This window comes from Neovison vison, chromosome 12, assembly GCF_020171115.1.
Source record: "Neovison vison isolate M4711 chromosome 12, ASM_NN_V1, whole genome shotgun sequence".
NCBI lineage: Eukaryota > Metazoa > Chordata > Mammalia > Carnivora > Mustelidae > Neogale > Neogale vison.
This window is the reverse complement of record NC_058102.1, coordinates 120537136-120564933: the sequence shown is the minus strand read 5'-3', so window position 1 is coordinate 120564933 and position 27798 is coordinate 120537136. Positions and strand designations below refer to the sequence as shown.

Below are 27798 nucleotides of genomic sequence, written 5' to 3'. Positions count from 1 at the left end.
GGTGGGCTAACACCTGTGGGGCTTCCTAGCACCAAACCCACAGTGACTTCCCCTTACTTAGCCATTGTTCCCACAGTAAGACTCCTGTCCTGTAGAACAATGCAAAGGATCGCAGTAAAGAGAAAAGATGACGTTTGCTTACAGCTTAGAAATAAAAGTGCTGAGTCGTCGCTGTGTATCATCTTGTGAAATCTCAAACCGAGTTATGCCAACTTGTCTCCCTGAGGCTGACTGACACATTACTCACTGACTTAGGCATTTGAAAGCCTGAACTCAAGGGATACTGCTCATGGTTTTCTCAGCCTGTCTCAGCAAGTCACACAAGTGAAAGAGAAATGTTAACACAATTGTTTAGGTTAAGACCATTCTCCAGGACTGTTACTGAGCCCAGATGCTTCCTCACATCTCTGAGGAGTCTCATGGTTCAACTGTGGTTTCTTAACTACATCAAATCAAAAGGGAGGGTTATAGCAAGGCCAGCTGTAACCAAAACTATAAAGCAGAAGAAATTTAGCTTTGGTATTACCTCATTTTCCCTCCTAGTGCCTGTAGGCCTTGGCTTAAGGCTTCCATAGCATTGTGTAACAAGCTGGGTGGCTTGACACAATAAAAATGGATTCTCTTACAGTTCTGGAAGGTGGAAGTTCAAATTCAAGCTGTCAGCAGAGCCATGGGTGCTCCTTTCTAGGGTAGAATCCTGCCTTGCCTGCTGCAGCTTCTGGTGGTTCCAGGACTCCCTGGTTGGTGGCAGCGTCACTCCGATCTCCGCGTCTGTTGTTACAGGGCCTTTTCTGTCTTCACAGAATCTTGCCTCTATGTATATGTGTCTCTTCTCTTCTTGATATCACTTTTTTTTTAAAAAGTCAACCCTATACTCAATGTGAGGCTTGAACTCACAAACTCAAGATCAAGAGTCATATGTTCTACCATCTTTTAAGGACACCAGTCATGTTGAATTAAGGAGGGAGGGGGACCCAACTTAGCGTCTAACAGCATCCCTTTCTTCTCTCCTGACCACCCCACTGCCTGCCCCAGACTTACCGTCTATCTTACTTTATCTTTGCTTTCAATTACCCTCAGGAATTCCCTACTGAGAATGCAGAACAATCAAAAACAACTACAACAGGCACTTCTGTGGGGACACAGTGCATTAGAAGATAGAGGACTCTAGATGAACTACAAGTGCCCCGTCTTAGCCATCTCCCTGTTTCCACCCCGGGCCCTCTGTTTCCCCTGAGACCTGGGTCCCTGGCCTGCTGGTCCAGCCTGCTTCTGAGGTTGGGATCCCAGAGCAGCATAGATGGACTTTGCTTTAAGGAGAAGCTGTTCACTGTGGTAAAATACCCCATCAGAGGGGAACCTGGGTGGCTCAGTGGGCTAAAGCCTCTGCCTTCAGCTCAGGTCATGGTCTCAGTGTCCTGGGATCCAGCCCCACCATCTGGTTCTCTGCTGAGCGAGAAGCCTGCTTCCCTCTCTCTCTCTGCCTGCCTCTCTGCCTACTTGTGATCTCTGTCTGTCAAATAAATAAATAAAATCTTAAAAAAAAAAATACCCCACCAGAGTTGGCACAATTAGAGCAGGCCATTTTATAATGAATGCATGTATTTTTAAGTAATCTTTTAAAAGGCTGATAAAATCTAGTGGTGAAACAATGATGCATATTCCAGATCACCTCATCTAGTCAGCACCGTATTTTCTCACACAAACTTCAAGCAGGAGCTGAACCGGCCTTGGGAAGGTAAGAAGGGCATAGGGAAAGCTCTATCATCAAACACTGTCACCCAGGCAGGTGGATTAGAGGAGCTGTATTCTTCTCAGGAGTCCTGGGACTCATACTGTGCAGACTCAGGCTTGGGGTCCAAGTCCCAGCACGACAAAAGCCACAGGAGTGCCCATTTTTCTCCGTGCTTGTGTTGATGATGCACTTATGTTGAATTTGCCTTAAGCATGGAGATAGGTAGCCGAGCCTCCGGAATCCTCTGATTATGCTCCAAAGAGTTTACTCTGAAGTCGTGTTACCAGTCTGCACCTTTGCAGTCTGTGAGTGTCTGAACTGGATCTAACTTGAATGGTTCCATAAGGAAACCAGGAGAGTAAAGAAAACTTTCCTCCGAATTGAAAAAACATGCACATGATACTTAACGGAGAACTGCTAGTTCACCACTTAAAAATGTTCTTCACATGTTTACTCATCCTCACCCAATTTTTTTTTTAACATTTCCCCTGTAAAATTATTTCATTTAAGTATGTGGTCAATGTAGCAAATTCAAACGACAGAGAATCCATTACACACCGGGTGTCTGGCTGACCTGACTGGCTCAGTCCGTAGAGTGTATAACTCTTGATCTTGGGGTTCTGAGTTTAAGCCCCACGTTGGGTGCAGAGATTACTTAAAAATAAAATCTTAAAAAAAAAAAAAAGGGAAATACATTACACATGAGTTTTTCCTTTTTGCTTCTTTAATTCTACTCTGAAGTAAGCCCTGTTGGTGGTTTGGTATGTATTCTTCCACTTTTCCTGTCTATTTTTCACACACATAATCCATCCTTTCTAAAGGCAAAATAACACTTAATTATGCAAATCCAGATGGCCCCACAATCAGTGCAGAAAGGAACTACTTAGCAGATCTGAGTTGGTCACGAGGAACTGGCTGGTACCAAAGCTGAGTTCTAGAAGCTCCCTCTTTCTAACAAGGTCTAGCAAGAGTATTTGCCTCAACCAAGTAGCTCATTATTAAGTTGTCACAGGCATGTTCTGTGGTTCTTTCCATAAGCAAGGAGAGCATGATGGAATTGAGTCCTTTTTACTATAATCCTTTTCACGGTGGAGCTGGTGCAGCTCTCCCAGCTTAAGCACACTTCTCTGTGAGGTAATGGGTGCTTAGAGAATTGTTTGTGCTCCTAAGTTTTCTCCAGTAAGCCCTATTTTGTATTTACATCATATGGCCTAGTGTTTGCATGTGTCTTTGTTCCCCGTGAATGTCAGTGACTATGCCAGACTTAACTTACCTCTATTAGTAAAAGAGGTTTCTTGAAAAGAAATGATGGGTCATAACTTACACACGTTAAACTGGACAAATGAGATTACACTTTGAAGAAATTATATGTGCTTTCTGTCACTGGACACCTCTGCTGGTCCTTTCTTAAACAAGCAAGCTGAGAATACTGGCAGAAAGGTCTGGAATGGGGAACTGTTTCGGGATACACTGTCCATGGTGTTTCCTCAGACAGAAAATGTCCCCTTCAGCTCTAGTCTCCAAATCACACCCCATCTGCAGGAGCCACACATTTCCACCAGCTACCCCACAGCCTTTCGGCCTGTTTTCAACAGAAAGGCTCTTTACGAAATCTGCTTTTCTCTGCAGCCTTCACTGAAAGGACCCCAACAGCTTTAAATGAGAACACGATCACACTGGAAGAAACTGGCATCAAGAAAAAAATTTTGCAGTTGCCTCAAAATCTCTTTACTATTTACTCATTACCTGATATTTATTTGAGAATGAATATTTCAAAGTTTCAGAACATAAATCTAAACAGAAAGGAATGGAATTCTGCTATTTGCTATCTCCCTTTTCTGATCTTAAGTGGAGAACTCAGTCAGCTTGGGCAGAACAAAGGTCAGGGGTATTTCTCTCTGGAATACTGGGCCGGAGATGTACGCAGGGGCCCCATCCGCTTCCTACTGCACCCTTGACAGTGGCAGCACAGGGAGCCCTAGCGAACTGGCCAGATATACCTCCGCCTCAGTCTTGCTCTTGTGGGTGGGGCTCCTCTCAGCACCTCATCTCACACCTAGAAGAGAAATTCCTACTGAGCGGCATGTAGGAGCAACACAATCCTGTACTTAGCTGGGTTACTAAGTGCGAGTAGACATGGCGAGCCAACCAGCTGCGGCTAAAAGTTGGGTACCAGCCATGCAGCCTGGCTGACTGCTAGCTCTGAACCCGAGGCAGGACTGCAGGCTGCTGGCCCAGGGGGACAGGTGAGCTGGCCCTTTAGCCACACGAAGCTGCCCTCCTGCTTGGCCAGATCCAAGAGCCTTTCAGTTGGTAATCCTAATTTACAAGGGGGAAGGAGTATGGTTACACACAGCTGTGCAATAGAAAAAAAAAAAAAAGCAAAGTGTTGCTCTCCACCTTAGCCATAAAAATGGAGGAGCCACATTTTGGGTCCTTTTGGTTATAACACACCCAAATGCCTTCTAGTAAGAGAGCCAGCAACCAGGTAGAGCGCCGCTGATGGACTCATACCCACAGCCACCCACACCTGCAGGAAGGGACGTTGAGGCCAGGCAGATGACGAGAATCAAGAATGGTTTGGCTGAGTAGCCAGTTTAAAACAATAAAACAGCCTGTCCTTGCCTCTTTAATGGCTATGCTTGGAATGCTGGCTCCAGATAAAGACCTCTGGCAGAAAAAACAAATCTATTACCTCATTTTACCCCCATCCATAACAAGGGTCCCATTATACCTCAGCATTTTCAAATTCTGCCCTGAATTCCTTCACTAAAAACCAATCACAGTCATTTTTCCTGGGCAAGGAGAAACAAGCCAAAGGTAACACAATCGGGAATCTGGACAGCCACATTTACTAGGAAGTAAGTAATGGAGCAATCCGTATTTTTAGAGACTGGCCTTGTCAAAAGTGTGGCCTTTTGGACACTTCCCTAATCTTTCATTACTCTCTCCTGGTCCTTTAGGGATTCTAGGCAAGTTGTTGAAAACAAATTTGTCAAAGGATGAATTGGTGAAAATTTATTACTTTTATTTACTTTATTTATTAAGAGTTGATTTGTTTTTAAGTTCTCTTTATACACAATTACGGTGCTCAAACTCACAACCCCCAAAACAAGACAAGAGTTGCATGCTCCACTGACTGAGCCAGACTGATGCCCTGAAAACATTATTTTAAAAAATTTTTCATTTACTGTTTAAGAGAGACAGCGAGAGCAAACAGGGCGGGGCAAAGGGCAGAGTGAGAGGGAAGAGTATCCTAAGTAGGCTCCATGACCAACACAGAGCCTGAGGCAGGCTCTATCTCAAGACTCTGAGATTATGACCTGAATCGAAACCAAGAGTTGGCCACTTAACTGACTAAGCCAGCCAGGAGCCCCGAAAACTCATTATTTTTAAATCACTATTTTTTTTATGTTGCCATTTGCTTTTTCCTGCTTCTTTTTTTGGGGGGGTGGGTTGGGGAGGGGTGGGAGTGTGTGCATATGCTCCAGGGGAGATTTTTAGAAATTATTATCATATGCCTTTGTTTACTTAGGTTTTTTTTTGGGGGGGGGAGTGGCCATTTTTGTGAGCTTCAGAATGATTTTTTTAAATTTAAAAAACATGGTACATGCTCTTTTATCAGTTTAATTTGGTTGGGTAGCTCATTTCTAATTCATTTTCAACCAATTGTACTCTAATTCTCTGACAAGTTTTTCATAATTTAGAAGTTCTTAAGGGATTTGTCCAAAAGCAAACTGGTTAAAAATATGGATATTCTAGGATGCCTGGGTGGCTTAATTGTTAAGTGTCTGCCTTTGGCAGGGGTCATGATCCCAGGGTCCTGGGATTGAGTCCTGCATCTGGGTCCTTGCTCAGCGGGGGAGCCTGCTTCTCTTTCTGCCTGCTGCTCCTGCTTGTGCTCCCTCTGACAAATAAATAAATCTTTTAAAAAAAAATATGAATATTCTAGTTCACAACTGGTAACTTTGGTATACACTGTGATCTTACAATGTATGAACACTTTCTTTTTTTTTTTTTTTAAAGATTTTATTTATTTATTTGTCAGAGAGAGAGGGAGAGAGAGCGAGCACAGGCAGGCAGAGAGGCAGGCAGAGGCAGAGGGAGAAGCAGGCTCCCTGCCGAGCAAGGAGCCCGATGCGGGACTCGATCCCAGGACGCTGAGATCATGACCTGAGCCGAAGGCAGCTGCTTAACCAACTGAGCCACCCAGGTGTCCCTAAATTAAGAATATTTTGATTAGGTAATATATACATATGGTTTAAAGATTTAAAGGACAGAAAAGAATATAGTGTCCTTTTGCCTCCCAAAGAAAACCATTATTCCCAAGTCTTAAGTATCCTGTAAGTGATCTGTGCACTTTAAAGTATCTAGCTATATTTTTTCATTTTTGTTTTATTTTTTTCACATTTATGTTTTAAATTTAAAATTCATTTTTGACCAATGACGTTCACTTTATTCATTAAGGCAACTTTCTACCATTAAAAAAATCTGCATAGCTAGAGTTGAGAAGTTTTCATAACGTCATAAAAAGAAAGCTTTTTTTGGAAATGACAGTGTTTGAACAGATCTGTCTGAAAAGAATTCACTTAATATGTAAAACAAAGGGGGAAAATTGTTTTCTACATAATTTCTCATTAATTTAGAGCAGTAATAACAAATCTCAAATGACACACTGGTGAGTATGAATCATTCAGGGAACAGGCCCCCAGATGTAAAACTTTCCTAAATAAAAATGTATGTAAAGAACCTAGATGTCCATCAACAGATGAATGGATCAAGAAGATGTGGTATATATACACAATGGAATACTATGCAGCCATCAAAAGAAACGAAATCTTGCCATTTGCGACAACATGGATGGAACTAGAGCGTATCATGCTTAGCGAAATAAGTCAAGCGGAGAAAGACAACTATCATATGATCTCCCTGATATGAGGGAGTGGTGATGCAACATGGGGGCTTAAGTGGGTAGGAGAAGAATCCATGAAACAAGATGGGATAGGGAGGGAGACAAACCATAAGTGACTCTTAATCTCACGAAACAAACTGTGGGTTGCTGGGGGGAGGGGGGTTGGGAGAAGGGGGGTAGGGTTATGGACATTGGGGAGGGTATGTGCTTTTGGGTAAACTGGAAGGGGAGATGAACCATGAGAGACTATGGACTCTGAAAAACAATCTGAGGGTTTTGACGGGGCGGGGGGGTGGGAGGTTGGGGTACCAGGTGGTGGTTATTATAGAGGGCACAGCTTGCATGGAGCACTGGGTGTGGTGAAAAAATAATGAATACTGTTTTTCTGAAAATAAATAAATTGGAAAAAAAAATGTAGCCTCATTAATATGAGGCAATGAGGTCAGGGTACACTAGCTTAAGATTTTATTAACTCATGTTGGTTGTTTATCACACACCCAGTGCAGAACTGTGGTACTGAGGGGCAAGACGTTTTATATTTTGTAAAGTGATAACCCTAAAATATTCTTTGATTGGTATCATGAAGTCACTGGTCAAAAAAACAGTTCATTCCTTTATTAAATCACTGAGGACACCCTTCCTATACCTTTAACACAAACTGCCCAAATGACACAGATACCATTGTTGTTTTGGCATGATTGATAATTATGTGAAGATAAAATTCAGCACAACCTGAAAATGAACTCAACCCAGGACTTGACATGACTTCCCCCTCTCAAGGTCAAACTCACTGGTGCTCAACTGATAACATCACTAAGGGATGCATGAGAAGACAAACAAAACCCACACTATTATTTATAGATCTTCTTGTTAAACCTTACTCAGAAAACTTTGACACTTAATGGTAAAAGGAAATGCTTTCCTCTTCAGAATAGGAACAAGAATAACATCAGTCACAGACAAGAACTGCAATGTTAAAACTTTTCAGGCAGCATGATTCAACATGTAGAAAATCCTCAGGAATCTATAAAAAAGCTGCTAAACCTATATATAAGTTTAACATGGTCCCAGGATACAAGGTCAACTGACAAAAATGCATTGTATTTCTATATACTAGCAAGTAATAACTGGGAATTGCAGTGCAAAAAGTACCCCTTACAATACCATCAAAACCGTTAAGATGTTTAGAAATAAACAGGACATAATATAAATACAGTACTTGAAAGTAGGCTATCTTGGACATACACATGGCCAGCTACACCACTAGATTGAAGAGCCAGGCCACCTCTGCCTCCTCCTGACAGTTTTTTGAGATTTCAGTTGATTTTTATAACTGGCCACTTGTTTTTCCTCTTCAGGGACTTTAAAACCCCACTCATATGTTTTAAACTTACCCGTAAAGCGTGAGCCCATGAAATACTAACCCCAACCCCGACCCCAGTGAAAGCAGAGCCCGAGGCTCATGTGAACCCTTCTACCCGCGATCTTGCTGTTTGGTATGCTATGTGATTTCCAGGGGTTATAATTTATAAACCTTTATTTTTTCAAAGTTTACTGATGGTTATTGTTGAAGGGCATCTTGCAACCATAATAGGAATCACAAAGGCGAGAACAACCACAACACTGGCTATTCATATGCTGAGACAGGCACAAATACTACTAAATGTTGCTGAGAAAAATTAAAGACTTAAATAAAGGGAGAGATGTATTATATTCACAGATAGAAAGTTTTAAGATGTCAATCTCTGCAAATTGATCTGTATATTAAACACAATTTTTTTTTATTAAATATTTTACTTATTTATTTGAGATCGAGAAAAAGAGTGTGTGCACACGTGGAGAGAATCTCAAGCAGACTCCATGCTGAGGGTGGCACCTGATGAGTGCTCAATCTCATACCCTGAGATCCTGACCTGAGGTGAAACCGAGAGTCACATGCTTAATGAGTCACCCAGATGTTCCTTAAACACAATCTTAATAAAAATTCCAGTAGGGATTCCCCCCCACCAAGTAGAAATCAGCATGCCACTTCTAAAATTTACACTGAAATGCAAAGGCCCTAGAATTGCCAAAACAAATTTTAAAAAATAACAAAGGTGAAGGACTAACACTACGTGATACCAACACTTGTTACAGTTATAATCATTAAGACAGCATGGTACTGACATAAGGATTGACACACACTGTATGCATATATCATTACTGTAACAAAACGGAGTTCAGAAGTGGACCCCAAAATACGGGATCAACTGATTTTTGATGAAAAAGGAAAAATAATCTAATGGGGGAAGTGCTCATCTTTTCACTGAGTGAGGCTGTAAATAAGTGTCCATTCGGAAAACAACGAACCTTAACCATTATACTTCATGGCTTATACAACAATTAACTTGAAATGGACCATAGATGGAAGAGTGAAAGCTAGAACTATAATAAAATATCCTACAAGAACATCTTTGTGACTGCTAAGGCAGGTAAAGAAGTTTGAAAGACAAAATGCATGAACTAAAAGTGGACCGTCTGATAAAATGGACTACAAGAAAGTAGAAACCTACTCTTTGAGACACTGTTAAGAGAAAATGAAAAGGCAAGTTTTACACTGGGAGTAAATATTCATCACACATATATCCACAAAACGCTTGTATCCAGAATATGGGAAGAACACTTTTTTAAAAAATTTATTTATTTTTATTAGTTTCAGAGTAAGAATTCAGTGATTTATCAGTTGCATACAACACCCAGTGCTCATTACATCAAGTGCCCTCCTTAATGCCCATCACCCAGTTACCCCATCCCCCCATCCACAGCCCCTTCAGCAGCCCTCAATTTGTTTCCTAGAGTTCAGTGTCTCTTATGGTTTGCCTCCCTCTCAATTTTCAACTTATTTTATTTTTCCTTCCCTTCCTCTGTGTTAATCTGATTTGTTTCTTGGAGCACTGGGGGTGGTGCAAAAACAATGAATACTGTTATGCTGAAAAGAAATAATAAAAAAAAAGAATTAAAAAAAATACATGGAAGAATTCCTACTCAACTCAATCAATCAGTAAACAGGTATTCTGCCAAAGAAGATACAGGAATGCCAACAACACATGAAAAGATGCCAGTATCAATAGTCATGAGAAAAACGTAAATTCGAACTGCGAAGAGATACTGCCACGCACCTATTAGAACGGTTAAAACTTAAAAAGTATCAAATACGGGTGAAAATGTGGCGCAAATTGAATTCTCACACATTATTAATGGGTGTGTAAAATGGCACAACCCCTTTATTTTTAAACATTTTAAAAGATTAATTTATTTTTAGAGAGAGAAAGTGCACATGCATGTGCAGGGGGAGGGGCAGAGGGGGAGGGGCAGAGGGAGAGAAAGAATACCAAGCAGACTCCCTGCTGAGTGTGGAGCCCCACATGGGCTTGATCTTGAGACCCTGAGATCAAACCTGAGCCAAAATCAAGAGTCAGATACATAACTGATCGAGCCAACTAGGCGCCCTAGTGCAACTCCTTTAGAAAATATTTTGGCAGTGTCTTTCTTTCTTTTTTATTTGAGATTTTATTCATTAGAGAGAGAGCATGAGCAAAGGACTGGGGGAAGGGGCAGAGGAAGAAGCAAATTCCCTGCTGAGCAGGGAGACCGACGCAGGGCTCAACCCCAGGACCCTGGGTCATGAGCGGAGTCCTAGGCTGATGCTTAACCCACTGAGCCACCAGGAACCCCTAGTTTAGCAGTTTCTTATTAAGCTAAACATACATATAAACACACATCATAGTATTTGACCTGGAAATCCCATTCTTAGGTATTTACCTGAGAACAAAAACACATAGTCACAGAAAGCCTTCTACCTGAATATTGGTAGAGATTTTATTCATAACAGCCCCAAACTAAAAATAATCCAACTCAGATGTCCATCAACAGGTGAATAAATAAATTGTGGGGCATATCCAGCCACTAAAATATTCAACAATAAAAAAAAAATGGACTACTAATATATGCCACAACACAGATGTATTTTGAAATATGCTGCATGAAGAAAGCCAGATACAAGTGTGTGTTCTGCATGATTCTATTTAAGTGAGATTCACAAGAACGGCAGAAATTATGGGGACAGAACATGGATCTGTGATGAGTGGGGGAGGACAGAGAAAATCACGTAAGTCACTCGTGGGATGGAAATGTCCTACATCTTGCTTGTGGTGGTGTCTAGGTTCATCAATATTTTATAGTATCATACAGTTAAAATGTGTGCCTTTTACTGTGTGAAATTTAGGCTTTAATAAAGTTGATTAAGAAAGAGAACAATATTTGCTTACTTTGGCAGCATGTATACTAAAACTGGGAAGAAAAATACCAACAGAGAAGTCTTTGCTCAAGCATCATTACCACAGCCTTTATTCCCATCTGAATTTCAACTTACATTTTCAAATCCTTAATCAATATCCTAATCTGCAAAATGGGGACACTGTCTATCTGGTCTTGTTTTAGAAAAAATTATACAGTTGCTCATTATTTGTGGCTTCCCATAATTGCTAAAATTTATTAGCAAAATCAATAATCAATATTTGGGGTGTCTTTTTGGCCATTTATGGATGTGAAGAGCAATGAAAAATATGAGTTGCCCAATGCACACATTCCCAGACAGGGTCAAACAAAGTGACATTCTTGTTTGTTTCAGCCCTCATATTGTAAGCAAATGTCCTTTTTGTTCATGTTTTTCAGACTTTGTGCTTTTTGTGGATGATCTTGCTATTTAAAATGGCCCCAAGCATAATGCTTAAAGTTCCTCTAGTGTTCTTTATTACAAGAAGGCTGTGTGTGCCATCTAGAGAAGATACGTGTGCTAGATAAGCTTTGTTCAGTCATGATGTATAGAGCTGTTTGCTTTGAATTCCATGTTACTATATCAACAATATATATTAAATATGGTGTCTAAACAAACACATGTAAAACAAGGTTATGTATGGGTTGTTGACCAAAATCTGGTAAGAGGCTCTTAGAAACCTACCCTTATATTCCCTGCTAGGTACAGTGACTCAGTATCTGCTAATTCCATTAGTGATGGCTTTACAAAATATAATTACTGTGAATAAAAAAAATAAACTATACATATATTATTAGCTCTGTCCTTTCCTGAAATGGTTTTGAATTTTTACCATCTTGATTACTGTCATCTGGCTTTTCTACAAAAGATAAGTCAAGGGGCACCTGGGTAGCTCAGTGGGTTAAGGCTCTGCCTTTGGCTTAGGTCATGGTCTCGGGATCCTGGGATCAAGCCCCACATAAGGTTCTCTGCTCCGTGGGAAGCCTGCTTCCTTTTCTCTTTCTGCCTGCCTCTCTGCCTGCTTGTGATCTCTCTGTCAAATAAATAAATAAAATCTAAAGGAGGAAAAAAAAAAAAAAAGTAAGTCAATGTGGTCTGACCTGTGCAGGACACAGCAGGCCATGTTCCCATTTTGATCTACATGGTTTGACACTGTGGTTATACTCTTAGCTTTTTATTTTAAAGATATACTTATTTATTTGAGCGGGGAAGGGTTGAGGGGGAGAGGAAGAGAAAGAAGCCTAGCCTCAAACAGATACCCAGTAGAGCATGGAGCCTGAGATCATGACCTAGGCTGAAATCAAGAGTTGGTGTCTCAACCAACTAAGCCACCTTAGAGCCACCATAAGCACCCAGGTGCCTTTTGGCTTCTTTTAATTCTCAAAAATTTCACAGCATTTCCACAAACTGCTATTAAGTTAACCGATTTCTTCCATTTTGAGCCTATTATTTTCCTTAGCTATATCACTGTTTCTTTCTTCAATATTAGTGAATATGGAATTTCATTTTTTGAGCCATCCATCCTTGAGAGCTGTATTGTTTCCAAATCTCTACTCATGGGATCAGAGATGTCTATTTTACTTGTTAAGTAGAGCTCTAAAGGGCTGCTATGAATGACATACTTAGGCAAACAGATTTACCCTCTGGACTTAAAAATCCATGTTCTCAGACACATTTAATCTTCAATAAACAATCAAACTTTCCATATGTCATCAACTTTTACACGACCCAGTTCATGAAATCTCTTCCTGTCCACTTGGCTATGGATTGGTCAACTTGTAATGTTTTTATAAGTTGAAAACTTTAAAATTTTTAAACTTTCTAAGTTGCCTCTGAGGAGCATTCCACACTGATCACTCAAAAGCTCCTTATTTGCTACTCTATATCACTGTTATCTAAATTACTTCAGTCTTCCTTCTGTTGTTTGGAAGAGAAAATATATTTAAACAAAACTCAAGAGAAAGGTGATTAAAAAAAGATAAGCCACCTGTTTCCTCTAAATAAAAAAAGGCAGGGGCAATTTGATGGTTAGAGTGGGTTAAGCTCCTGACTCCTGACTTGGGCTCGGGTCACAGCCTCAGGGTCATGAGATCGAGCCCTGTATCAGGCTCTGAGCTCAGTGGAGAGTCTGCTTTAGATTCTCCCCCCTCCCTCTGCAAACTTGCCCCAGATTGTGTGCTCTCCAAAAAAAAAAAAAAAAGAAAGAAAGAAAGAAAGAAAAAAAGCACAGCACAAACATAATCTGCTGTGACAATCAATCAGAACATCTAAATCAACTTCTTCACCATGCAATACAAAGTTTCTGTTTGCTAATTTAGGTCACTGCGTACTTACTCTGTTTGGATGGCCTATGACAACATGATTACACAATAAGCCCTACATTGCCAATGACAGGTAAGGAAAAACTAAATACACATTTTGGATTTAAATAAAAGCATTTAATACTCTGATAAAGATAATAGGACTAAAAGACTGATCTCACTGACAAATCATAATTTCAATGTAAGCAAGTACATCCCCGTCTGGCCCACCCACCCCTTCTCATCACTGATCTACAAAAGCACATTAAGACCTCCAATGAAAGCTCCCAAGATCTAGAGTAACTGAGAAGTAATTCAATGATTTTTAAATTATTATAGTACCTTACAATTCTTATATATGACACACAAGTGAACAGGGACTCTGATGGTACCCTTGGTTCAAAAAGGAATATGTTTCTTTCATGAGAAGGGGATTGCTCAAGGAGTAGCCTGGAGTTCAGGTCCTTGGCAGCCTCTCAGCTGTGACCTTCTTCAAATACATAGCTCTATTTTAAGCTTATGGGATAAACAAATCTACTGTAAATGAGCCATTAAAAATATTGCCATTTTGAGTGCCTTTGGTCCTTATTAAGAATTAATAAACACTTTGTTCTTTTCTTCATTAGTTAAAAGTTAAAACAAACACCTCTTGGGAAGGGAAATCCTCCTAAAAATACAGCTTTTGCAATATAATCTTAGGAGTAACACAAGTGTCAGACACAGCACCCTCTACTCAAATTGAGTAGACAGAGTTTGATGAAATTTAAGGCATGTACATGTTTTTTTCTGGCTCCTATAAATCTAAATCAAGTATCTCCCACAACCAGCTCCTATAAGCATTGTGTGCTACCATAATACCATCCTGGCAGAAACCTGATCTATTTCTAGCTAGAGTTTAAATCCCAATGTAATAATAATCCTACCAATTTACTCAATCTTAGGATGATATCACCATTCACTTTGGAAAATCAGGTTGCCTGGCAGAGGAATCTCCTAAACAGCATTTTTGGGGTGCTAATTTGCACATGGTTTGACCTCTAACTCTTCATGTGTATGATAAATTATATCTGCAAATCTCAAACTCCCTGAGTTCTGAGATGTTTCTGTTTCTCAATCATTGTTCACAGTTTAAATTCTGCATTCATTTTAGTTACAGGTTTTGAAATTTCTTTAAGCCATATATAGACAAAGTCATACTTTAAAATGATGAGATTTTAGTGTTTCTGTTAAAGAGGTCCACAATATTGTAAGGGCACAGAGAACCATATAGATATGAATTAAATGTCATGTGAGTCAGTGAATTAATTTGCAAAACAAAAGAGGTAAAAATAGAAATGAAAGAAGGAACTTAGCTTGATGTCAAAATATCAAGATTATGTCAAGGTTGATGAGTATAATTATTTATATGGGAAAAGTCATATTATATGAAGAATTTGAGTGCTGAAAGATATATTTCAAGATCATTTACTCCAAGCTTTCTCATTTTCTAGGTAAGAAAACTGAACCCCAGAAGAGGCATTCTTTTGCTTCTGTGTGCCCATATAAATACCAGAATTTTACTCTGATTAAGAAGCAACACTGCACACTCTATACCCAAAATATAAAGAAACACAGCTCTCAGTTTACCTTCCAGTTTCTGAGCAAAAAATCTACACGAATGCAGCCATCAATAGCAAGAACATGCAAGATGATGGTATTCTGATTTACCACCTAAAGGTCAATGTTAAATTTGATATCAAACCAACACAACAGAAAACAAGTAGGCAAAACGTGTAAGCTTAACAAGTATTTGTTTGGACTATGTCAATCAGGAGCAAACAGAGCCAACACTCTTCCTTTTCCAGAGCCATAAGAAGCCATGTAGGCCATAAGTACCTGTTTGAAGTCAGGGCTATTTAAGGCTATTCAGAAATTTGGCATGTTCTTCTCCTCGTGGTAACAGGGTTTCTCCTCCTATCTTTGGTCCTGTTTTTTCCTAGAAAAAATGAAAATAGTTTAGTGAGAAATGGGTCAACATATTTTGCATGGATTACTAAAACTGGTCACCTTGCAAACGACCTACCTTTAGCATTCCGTCTCGTTCCCATTTGAAGAGGCCACAGTTACTGAAACAGAAAAGGGGATTTACTCAGTAGTGAGCTGGGACGCAGAGTCAACTGGGTTCACTGCACTTGCAGGAAGAATATTCCCCATTCAAACAGAAGATGATCAAGGTAACACTCCTATTACAGGCTGTGCTCTAATGCTACTGAAAATACACACTCCAGTGATTTGAGAAATGGTCTTCAAATCTGTTAAAAGCTAGATACTTCAGAGATGGAACACTCAGTGATAGTATACAGGGTATGCACACAGCAGGTGATGCACACAAGCTTGGTTTCCCCTGCTGGGCATCGGGAAAAGACTCAGAAGAGGAAGTTAGCCCTCTGATGCCATACAGTCAAAGACTTCTCCCTTCCCCTCTTCTGGAACTAAAAGCTTGTGATAAGAAAGAATTATTCTTCCTCCTGATCTGCCCAATCCTTCTCCTCTTTTCAAACCTAAAGATGTTTACTTCTTATTGTTCAAAGGGCCTAGAGACTCTTATTCTCTTTTTTTAACATGTTATGTGAGTCTGACCCTGAGCAGAGATGTGGCTACTACAGAGAAAGTTTATTTTCCATGATGTTCACTCTGCTGAAATAAACAAAAGAAACTGTTAACTCACTGAAATATGGCTGCCGACACTCTTGGATTTGAGAGGCTCTAGGGCACAGGGGATTGCCCTACCTGCTTCATCCTTCTTCCTAAAAGTCTAGACTACTCCAGCCCTGAGAGTCTGTCTGCATACTAGTGGCCTTGGTCCTAAGCCTCTGCACCACCTTCCTTGTCTAGAGACTAGCTCATTATCAATTGAGAGAAATTTTCTAGACTATTGGTAGATCAATGATGAAATTACATATAACAGAAATTCCAGTTGGGGGTCAACAAATTACTACCCATGAGCCAAATCTAGCCTGCTACCTGCTTTTGTAAAGAACTTTTCATTTAAACATAGCATGTCCACTTGTTTCTGTATTACCTATGACTGCTTTTGAGCTATAACACCAAAGCTAAGTAGTTATGAAACAGACCGCCTGGTTCATGAAGCAAAATATGTTTACTATCTGGGTTCTGACAGAAAAAGTTTGTCCCGTTCTGCTCCAGGTCAAGAATTGACAAGAAAAAGTCTAGAAAAGCAGTTGTTACAAAAATCACAGCGCCACCTGGAGGATGGAAAAGCATCTTGCTCTTCAATTTGTGAGTTGTACTTCCTGCTTATTAACGGAATTTTTCTGATTCTCAAATGTTTTACACAAGCTCTTAAGTAAATGTTTTACATAAGCTTATAAAATATTTTGGAGAAATCAAGTATCAATATACAGATAGATACTTTCAACAATTATAATCAAGATCAAAGCAATTTCACAAACCAACCCCCCACAAGGTAATAAACTAGCATGGGGTCTGGGTCCCCTCCCTAACCCCAATCAAGTCTGGAGACACTTGGAGTGAAGTAAAGAAAACCCAAACAAACAAACAAACAAACAAATAGGTGGTGAGACTATCCTGATGAGACATTCTTGGGTAGACTGAAGGTGATCTTGAAAGTGCCTCAAATTCCAAAGACTCATAATAAATTCTGTCCTTTAAGAATAAGCCAATAAAGTCAGAAATTATTTTTAAAAAGAATAAAAATCAATCCCATATATTTGAAATTTAAACAACATTACTAACCATTGGGTCAAACAGGAAATCATCAAAGGCATTAAGAAATCCTTTTTTTTTAAATTTTTAATTTTTTATAAACATATAATATATTTTTATCCCCAGGGGTACAGGTCTGTGAATCACCAGGTTTACACACTTCGCAGCACTCACCAAAGCACATAACCTCCCCAATGTCCATAACCCCACCCCCCTTCTCCCAACCCCCCTCCCCCAGCAACCCTCAGTTTCTTTTGTGAGATTAAGAGTCTCTTATGGTTTGCCTCCCTCCCAATCCCATCTTGTTTCATTTATAAAAAAAAAAAAATTATTTATTTAAGTAATCTCTACACCTAATGTGGGGCCCGAATTTATAATCCCAAGGTTGCATGTTCCTCCAACTGAGCCAGCCAGACACCCCAAGAAATACTTTTAATTATAGGCCAAACGTTGTGGGAGACACTAGAGCATAAGTACTTAGAGGGAAACATGGAGCTTTAAACACATTGATGAGGGAACAAGAAAAGTTAAAAATGAGTAACCTGAGTGTAAGCAATTAACTGATGTTAGCAAAAGGATACAGAACAAACCCAAAAAAACAAGGGCAGAAAGATTAAGGACAGAAATCAGTAAACAGAAAGAAAACCAATAAATACTAAGAGACTTAAAAGATGGTTTTCTGAAAAGAAAAAGAGAATAAAGAGACTTCTGTCAAGGTTGATCTTAAAAAAGAGAAGAAAAATAATAGCGCAAAATACAGTAAATGTCTATTAATAAAAAATAACAAGAAACAGATTAAAAACAATGAAAGTTTATTAGGAACAACCATACATCAATACATTTAAAAACCTAAATGAAATGATTAAAAGGAAAAATAAAAAGCTGAAATTGGCAGAAGGGACCATGAAACTGAAATGGTTATCAAGCCACCTTGGGCTCTAAAACCTGGGTCTGGGCCTAAGCCTAAATAACTTGACAGTTGAGATTTATTAAAACCTTAAGAAATAATCGCTCTTTAATATAAATTATTTCCAGAAGCTGCTCAGTTCATTTTATGAGTCTCATATAATCTTTGTTCTAAAACCAGGTAAGGCCTATATAAAAACAAAAGAACAAAATAGGTCTAATTTACTTACAAATATACAGTGGACCCTTGAACAAGATGGGAATAGGGGTACTGCCCCACGCAGTTAAAAATCCTCACGTAACTTCTGACTCCCCCACAACTTAATTACTCATAGCCTATTACTGACTAAAGCCTTACTGATAATAGTCAATTAACCCAACTTTGTATATGTATTGTATATCATATTCCTACAATAAAGTAAACTAAAATAACAGTATGGAGTTTACCCAAAAAATAAAAATTAGAACTACCTTATGACCTAGTAATCCTGCTACTGGGATTATTCAAATAAAATGAAATCACTAATTTGAAAAGCTATATGCACCCCTGTTTACTGTACCATTATTTACAATAACCAAATTATGGAAGCACACACCTACCCACTCATACACACACACAACAGAATATTACTCAGCCATAAAAAGGGAATAAGACCGTGCCATTTGCAACAACATGGATGGATCTTGAGGGTGTAACAGTAAGTGAAATACATCAGTTGGAGAAAGGCAAATACCATATATGTAACTTAAGAAACAAAACAAATGAACAAAGAATAAAAGAGACAAACAAGAACAACAACAAAAAAACCCAGACTCTTAAATACAGAGAACTGGTGGCTGTCAGAGGGGAGGCTGGTGGGGAGACAGAATGGATAAAGGGGATGTCAGATTTAAAAAAAAAATCAAGGGGGCACCTAGTTGGCTCAGTGGGCTAAGCCTCTGCCTTCGGCTCAGGTTATGATCTCAGGTTCCTGGGATGGAGCCCTGCATTGGGCTCTCTGCTCAGCAGGGAGCCTGCTTCCCCCCCTGTCTCTGCCTGCCTCTCTGCCTACTTGTGATCTCTGTCAAATAAATAAATAAATAATCTTAAATAAATAAATAAATAAATAAAGTAGGGTTTACCCAAAGAATGAAAGGAAACTTCTGGGAGTGATGTCACTATCATAAGGAGTGCCGTTCCTTTCCTCTCTCCCCCTTTGGTTTACAAGGAAGTAGACATCTATAATCCCTGACCCCTGCAAAATAAAAAAAGCACCTATGCACAGCATCCAGGTCACCAAGGGTGGATGGGAGCAAGGAGGGCAGCAAAGGAGGAGAGTGGTCATGGAAATGGCGGGTCAGCAACACCCTTTTGGCAGGAGGTGGAGGGTGAAGGAGCTGAGTGGGGGTCAGCCACCCACTCTGCAGCTTCTACAGCTACAGGGTCCCGTGGAGGGACCCCAGGAAAGTGTCTCCTCCTTCCTGTCCAGGCATTTGGCCCATGGACTTCTGGGCTCACCCAAATACCCAAATGCTAAGTACACAACTCCCCTGAGTTGGCCACTGCCCCCCCTCATTTTTTTTTTAAGTGCTCACAGCCTAGAGAAACCAAAAACATGTGCTATAGTGCCACCTTCTGGAAAAGAAGAAAATAAGAAAATGCTCCTAATTACAGGTTGAATTGTCAGAATCAGAGTGAACAAAACTTAGCCCAAGATAGGTGTTCATTACTACAAATGCAATTACAGAGACACTCTTCAACAGGCACCATGAAAAACCATGGTTATACAGTATTAAAAATAAAAACAAAAACAACCTGACAATTTTCCAGCAAAGGAGCCTAAAGAATAGTGCGATCTAACCAATAAAGAATTTAAAACAGCTTTTATGAAGAAATTCAGTGAGCTACTACAAGAAAATTTAGAAAGGCAACTCAATGGCCTCAGGATTAATGAACAGAAGAACTTCACAGAAGAAATTCTAAAAAAGAGCCAAACAAATTCTGGAGCAGAACAACTCACTAAATAAGATGAAGACTGCAAAAGAATATGTTGGAAATAACAGCAAATCAGATGGAAGAGAGAATTAGTGAATTAGAAGTCAGAAAACTAAAAATGATTCAGGTGGAAGAGGTGAGAGAATGAAGATGTTAAAGATTTTATTTTGTATTTGATAGATCACAAGTAGAGGTAGGCAGAGAGAGAGAGAAGGAAACAGGCTGCCCGCTGAGCAGAGAGCCCAATGTAGGACTTGATCCCAGAACCCTGAGATCATGACCTGAGCCAAAGGCAGAGGCTTTAACCCACTGAGCCACCCCGGCGCCCGAGAATGAAGATGTTAAAAAAGAAAAATCCTCTGAGATGCCACATCGAAACAGATCCCAGTGTAAAAGCCGATGTAAGAATGATGAGTATTCCAGAAGGGGAAGAGAGGACAAAAAAGGGGAGTTTATTTAAAGAAGTAATAGCTGAAAACTTCCCAAACCTGGTGAAGGAACTGGATACACAAATATATGAAGCTAGTAGAATACCTTCTTAACTCAATGCAAGAAGACCTCTCCAAGAAACAATTACATCAAAGCTGTCAAAAGTCAATGATAAAGAAAAAATCTGAAAGGCAACCGGGGCGAAAAAAAAAGATAGCAACCTACAAAGTATCCAGCTATCAGATTTCTCAGCAGAAACTCTACAGACCAGGAGAGAGTAGAATGACATATGAAAAACATTCAAAGATTAAAAACTGCCAGCCAATAATACTCTATTCTGCAAAGTTATCCTTTAGATGGGAAGGAGAAATAAAGACTTTCGCAGACAAACAAAAGCTGAGGACATCACCACTACTAGACCTGCCTTATAATAAGAAATGCTAAAAGCTCCTGGAGCTGAAACAAAAAGAAATACACAAAACTCCGATTAAGGTGATAGTCAGAATTAGAAAACTGTTAACCCTTAACTAGAATAGCATATTAAACTCTTAATTACAGTATAAAGATTCAAGGAAAAGAGAATTAAAGTATGGCTACTACTTGGTGATGACATCGCAGTACAAAGGAAATAATTTGTATCATAAAATATAAAAGGGGAAAAGAAAAAAAGATGAATCCTTTATAGGTGAAGACAAATTGCTGACACCAGAGAAAAGATTATTTTACCAAAAATATGTTTTATGTGAACCTTATGGTCACCACAGGCAAAGATCTAGAGAAGAGACACAAAATATAAAAGGTGGGGAGACTGAACAAATCACCATGGAAAAACCACCAACTTATAAAAGAAGGCAGAAACAAACGGAGGCAGAGGCTGTTCCGGTGCTAAGATTCTGCAGCCCACCTGAGGACAAAATGTTGGAAACTGCAAATCTGACCTCTGCCTTATAGTTTCCTGCCGGCTGCCGCAGCTGCCCTTTCTGATGGTGGAACCAGCAGTTGGAGAGGCCCGGAGGGGCCAGGGGGAGAGCAAGACCACACAGGCTCCTGGCCCAGAAGCTCATGTCCGAGCCCTGTTTTGCCAAGGAAGGGTCGTCCAGTGGCCCCAGACCCCCAGAACCTGTGTCCAAACCACACTAATGGGCTGGCTCTGGCTAGGGGGTCAGTCCTAGTTTCCTGGCTTTTGAAATTACCATCCTTTAAAAAACAAGACAAACAAAAACAGCCCCCAAAAAACTCCAAAAAACAACCTTAGTGCATTTTGAGGTCTAATGGCTGAAGAGCTCAAGAGTAATAAATCTTTAAAAAGCAAAAAAAAAAAAAAAAAAAAGAAAAGAAAAAAATTCTTCTTTGGGAGACCAAACAACTAGAAGACAAAAGATAAAATAGCAGTAGTATATCCTTACCCATCAATAATCACCCTAAATTTAAATGGATTTAATCCATCAATCAAAAGGCAGAGTGCCTGGATGGACGGAAAACGACCCAACCATATGCTGCCTAAAGGGGCACGTCTCAGCACTAACAACATACAAAGTTTAAAGGGAAGGAATGGAATATCTATTAATAAGTTAGAAACCTCTCAAATAATCTAATTTTATACTCAAGAAACTAGAAAAAAAGAAAAAAGAAGTAAGTCCATATTTAGTGGCAGAAGGAAGGAAATAATAAAGATCAGAAAAAGAGACCAGAAAAAAAGAAAAGAAAGCAAGCCTGATTCTTTGAAAAGATAAACAAAATTGACAAATCTTTAGCTAGACTAAGAAAAAGAAAAGATTCAAAATTAGAAATCAAAAAGGAGACATTACACCTGATACTACAGAAATACACAGAATCATCAGAGATGACTATGAAAGATTATATGCCAACAAATTACATAACCTAGAAGAAATGGATAAATTTCCAAAAACCTACAATCTAAGACAGAATCAAAAAGAAACCAAAAATTTGAACAGACCAATAATGAATAAACCAGCATCACTCTGATTCCAAAACCAGAGAAGGAGGGGCACCTGGGTAGCTCAGTGGGTTAAAGCCTCTGTCTTCCGCTCAGGTCCTGATCCCAGGGTCCTAGGATCGAGCCCCACATCGGGCTCTCTGATCAGCAGGAAGCCTGCTCCCTCTTCTCTCTCTGCCTGCCTCTTGGCCTACTTGTGATCTCTGTCAATTAAATAAATAAAATCTTAAAAAAAAAAAAAAAAGTAGACAAACTATCTTTGATGAATATAGATGCAAAAGCTCCCAACAAAACATTAGTGACTCGAGGTGCTTGGGAGGCTCAGTGGGTTAAAGTCTCTGCCTTCGGCTCAAGTCATGATCCCAGGGTCCTGGGATTGAGCCCCACATTGGGCTCTCTGTTCCGCAGGGAGCCTGCTTCCTCCTCTCTCTCTGCCTGCCTCTCTGCTTACTTGTGATCTCTGTCTGTCAAGTAAATAAATAAAATCTTTAAAAAAAAAACCCCAAAAAACAAAAAACATCAGTGACTCAAATTCAAGAACACATTAAAAGAATTATACGGGGTGCGGGGTGCCTGGGTGGCTCAGGGGGTTAAGGCCTCTGCCTTTGGCTCAGGTCATGATCTCAGGGTCCTAGGATCGAGCCATGTGTTGGGCTCTTCTCAGCAGGGAGCCTGCTTCCCCCTCTCTTTCTGCCTGCTTCTCTGTCTACTTGTGATCTCTCTCTCTCTGTCCAAAAAAAAAAGAGTACCCAATGGGGAAGAATAGTCTCTTCAACAAACAGTGCTGGGAAAACTGGGGAAATACACACAGAACAAGGAAATTGGACTATTATCTCACATCCCTCACAAAAATTAACTTAAAATGGATGAAACACTTACATGTAAGACCTGAAACCATAAAACTCCTCAAAGGAAAGGTAGGGAAAAAGCTCATCGATACTGGTCTTAGCCGTGATTTTTTTAACACAATGCCAAAAGCTCAGGCAAAAAAAAGCAAAAATCAACAGATGGGATTACATCAAATTCAAAAGCTTCTGCACATCAAAATTAACAAGTAACAAAGTAAAAAACAACCTACAGAACAGGAGAAAATTTTGCCAGCCATCTATCAGACAAGGGGTTAATATTCAAAATAAAGAAAGAAGTTCTTCAATTTACTAACACATTGATAAGCTAAAAGATAAGATCATACAATGAAGAGAAGTTACCTCCCCACAATCAGAGTAAACTGTAAATAAAAAGGATTTTCCTTAAGTTGGTAAAGGTTATACTTGGAGGAGAAATTTGTGAAGGATACATTCACTTTAAGATAAAGATCAAGAAATGGAAATAGTTAAAAAAAAAAAAAAAAGAAATGGAAATAGTATTGGAGGACCGACCAGCCCTATCAGGAAAGACAAAAAATAGAGGGTGTAAGGATGGGAACAAAACAGGTTAAAACTGTCTTTATTTGCAAATGATAATTATGTAGAGAAATCAACAAATTGCTGGCATAAGAGTCTGATAAGCTTGTCAGAGGCAAGTTCACCATATAAAAAATTAATAATATTTCTCTACATCGACAGTAAGCAACTAAAAAATACACTAGAAAGTAAGCTGCCATTCACAGTATCAACAAAAGTGATGACACCTCTAAGAATTAAGAATACTCAATATTTCTGTGGAGATAATTATAAAAATTTATAAAAGCCATAGAGGATGGGATGAATAAATGGAAAGATACTCCAGGATCTTAAAAGGGATAATTTCATATATAAAAGACATTAGTCCCCACAAAATTGTTTTATTCATGTAATGTGATCTTAATTCTACTTCTGAGTGGCATACAACTTAGTCCCTAGACTAGTGCTCTGAGAACAACTAGAAAACCTGAATGAAATAAATATCCTAAAGGGAGTATCGACCACTGTGGGAGAACCCCAATCTCCATCAACAGTTCCACAGGTGGCCCTCCACCAGGACAAGACCCAGACTCTCAGCTCCCCGCCTGGCCCAGAGTCCGCCAAACCTCCTAGGGCAAAAACAGCCACAGAAGTTAGCTCATCGCTCTAAGGTTCTACCCTGGTTCTGGTTCCCTAGTTCTTGTCCCAGCAATTCCAGGACCTTCAGAGAAATGATTTCTGTCTTTCATTCAACAAACATTTGTAAGGACCCCCTATGGGCTAGGCAGTATACTAAGTATTGAGGGTAAAGCATTGAAGAGCTCAGGATCCCTTCCCTCCATGAGCTTTTAGGGATGGCCTGAAGCTTTAAGAGTCATGGAAATAAGGACTGACCTTAAAACAGACTGTCCAGCGTTCTAGCAGAATGGCATAACATGGGAACTGAAAAGAGGATTTAAGAATGCCAGGCGAGATCTCCTACCTGCAGTGCTTTTTGGGGAGCCTATCCAGGGAGATGCTTCTGTTTCCACAGGGACACTTGAAAAACCTCTTTAGGCCGTCATGCCAGTGGTAGTCATGCTGCTCACTGATGCAGGTCTCCAAAGGCTTGAAGTGGGTATAGGCACACTGCATAAAACCAACGGGAGGACACATCTGTCAAGAGCCTTGAAGGAGAAACTGGCTAGCTGCTAAAAGGGCAATCTGTTCCATGAGGACTTCTGTTTTCTCGCCACTGCTCAGGCAGCTGTGAGCAGAGCAACCATCTTATCTATTAGCTGCAGCGATTTCTTCAGTCTCGCACACTGATGCCACTTTTTCTTATGTTTGCCACAATTTTTGATCAGGAATGAAGTACACAATAACTTTCTGTAACATCAAAACAAAAGACCCAGAAACCTTTCGATAGCTTCATCAGGTCTGTCCTAAATTTACTGCCGTTGCTTGGTGATAGGACATGGACACTGGGGCCTCTTCAGTAGCCCTTTTATTTCCTCTTAAAAAGCCTCAGAATAGGATGTAAGCTTATTACTACTCCTATTTCATAAGCAGCAGAACCAAGCAGAGATAATAATAATTCACTTGTAATTTTGATCCTCAAAAGGACTGAAGAGTATAGGAAACAATAAGCAGCATCCAGTCTAAGAAACAAAACGCCCTAGCACTCCTGAAGCCCTCCCTGCACCCCCTTCCAGGCACTGCTCCCCCCGCACCCCAAGGGTAATCACTACCCTCCTTTCTAGCAGCAGAGATTCATTTGACTGTTTTGAATTTTGCATAAATGGAATCGTATGACAGAAAGAAAAGAAAGAAAGAGGGAGAGAGGGAGGGAGGAAGGAAGAAAGAAGTCAAGAAAAATGATGGGTGAATACTGAAAGAGCTGCTGGGACAGAGCACCGCGGTTTCTGGTAATGAGAGTCTAGGTAAGTAACTTTTGGTTCTGGCAGCCTCAGAAAATACAGAGCAGAGTGGTATGCCAGCTGTGGTAGGCAAAAGAGCCCCCCACACCCCTAGAACACACACAACCTGCTCCCTAGAACCTATGAGCATGTGAGGCTACATGCAAAGGGGGACCAGAGTTGTTAGTTGATCTTAAAATTGGGAAATGATCCTGGATTGGGTGGGCCCAATGGAATCACAGGGGCCCTTAAAAGCAGAAGTGGGATGCACAGGGAGGAGGCCAGAGGATGTGAGAAGAGGGCTCGGCCTGCCATGGCTGGCTCTGAAGATGGAGGAAGGAGCTGCAAACCAAAGAATATGTGTGGGATTGAGAAGCAGGGAAAGGGAAGTAAATGGATTCTACCCTAGAGCCTCCAGAAGGAAGACAGTCCTGCCAGACCTGGATTATAGCCTCATGAGACCCACAGAGACTTCTGGCCTATTGAAGTGCAAGATAATAAAGTTGTGTTTAAACCATTAAGGTGGTTAATTATTTGAGCAGCAATGGGAGACAAACACACCAGCTATGTCCTTAGGTTTGCTGTTTTGTCAGAGTGCAAGCTGTTATCTCAGGAAAAACGTTTACTTATTCTGAATTTTCTCAAGGAATCCCTACCTTTTAGTGACAGCTGGTTCAGGGCCATCCCCTAAATGTAAAGGAGAATGTTGAGGTTTGAAAAGGAATAAAGACTGAGAAAATGGTACTTGGTAAGCTAAGCCGAAATTCCTCCTCTCTCTCACATGTGCTTAGGAGGAAGATGAGTCAGGCAGGATAAAATGAGTGGTAATGGAAGGATACGGTTCTGCAAGAAATAGTTTTTGGTCCTATTTTATCAGTGTTCAAGGATGGAGGGTATATCATCTTCTAATAGACTAGTGTAAAAATTCTGCAAACATAGAAAATAATGCAATTTATCCTTTGCCTTGAGATTCAATTTAGCAGGTTAAGCCCTGAGTACAAAGGGTTAATAGTAATTGGTCCTAACAGGTGATGCCAAAGGAAATCATTCAACTGATGTCCCAGGACTGTGAGCTGTGGATTGAGGGTGTGCTAGAAACTTGAGAAGCATAGGTCAGAAGAACTTGGGTCCAATGGATAAGGCTCGCCTGCCGAACTAGGAGCTGTGTTCAAATCAGAGGAGAATCTCACCACCAACATTCTGCCACCAGAGCTTGGAGGCCAAGCAGGCAAGCAGCCAGGTCCTTGGCTGTCGTGAGCAGCTTGCTTTCCAGCATAAATAAATGACCTGTGCAGGACTGCAATCACAAGACAGGGCCCCATATCCCATATATCTCCGTGTTGCGCTGAGTCACTAGAAGTCACAACAGCTCCAAACAGGGCCCAGGGTTAGAAGCATCTCCACTCACCGTCTTGCATGTCACTACTCGACATTTCACCTCTCTGATGCTTCTCATCTTTTCTTCCATTTGTTCTTTTTTCACCAATGGCTCAAAATAGCGTTCCTGCAGCTCAGCCTCAGCCTGCAACGACAAGGCATACAAAAGACCTTGCACCAAATCCAAAATGTATTCAGGCACCAATTCAATAATCATAATAAAAACCACCGAAGAGGCAAGCTGTTATGAGGACACCTGATAAGAGCTCAAGAAACTGCAAACCAAAAGATGATCACAAGGAGACATAAGCTCTTATTTTTCCAAAAACAAGTATAAAATCATCTGGCGATTTTTAAAATACCAAATACAAACTGAAAATACTAACATCATTAACAGCATCACCGCATCAAGAGTGTGTACCAGAAGGAAATTATTTCTCCTATGCCACTACAGACTCAAGCCAAGGAAGGTATTCAGTGCCTCCCCATGCATGACAGCCCAGTCTATTCCATACTATCTGCCAGACCAAGCACCTGGCAGGAGCAATCCTTGGTTGTTTGGAACAACAGGGAGTAGTTGTGAGGGCAGAGAGAGACTGACAGCTGAAGGTGATCACAGCTCAAGAGTAAGAACAGCTGCACAAGGCCCGAGGTGTCTGGTGGCCACAGAGGCCAGGAGCTCAGCTCTACAGCCTCTCAAGGTTGGCCCCAGCTTCTCTCCTGGCCACATTTCAGGTCTGGTAGAATGGTGGGATACACAACTGTCTCATTAGTCAGTAGTTTATCAGAAGAGCAGAGCACTCAGTGCACTAGCACTAAATAGGGACTGTACTGCCCCCATGGAGACATTATGAAAATTGGCGGGAGCACTTTTTTTGGTCATCCC

At 40.3% G+C, this 27798-nt stretch overlaps 1 protein-coding gene across 5 annotated transcripts in view; it reads right to left on the bottom strand.

Moving 5' to 3' along the window:
* Positions 1 to 3578: 3578 nt before the first annotated feature.
* The window catches only part of MCM10 (minichromosome maintenance 10 replication initiation factor), a 47729-nt gene continuing 23509 nt past the window's right edge, over positions 3579 to 27798 (bottom strand). For 3 of the 5 annotated variants that reach the window (XM_044226301.1, XM_044226300.1, XM_044226305.1), the window contains exons 17-20: positions 26944 to 27057; positions 24620 to 24765; positions 15325 to 15367; positions 13379 to 15237 (exon numbers count right to left, since the gene is read on the bottom strand). In XM_044226301.1, the coding sequence (XP_044082236.1) occupies positions 15154 to 15237; positions 15325 to 15367; positions 24620 to 24765; positions 26944 to 27057 (387 nt within the window). In that variant the 3' untranslated portion in view covers positions 13379 to 15153. Of the gene's footprint in view, positions 3792 to 9575; positions 9616 to 13378; positions 15238 to 15324; positions 15368 to 24619; positions 24766 to 26943; positions 27058 to 27798 lie in introns of those variants that run through there. The other 2 variants (XM_044226303.1, XM_044226302.1) reach the window with 2 other exon arrangements.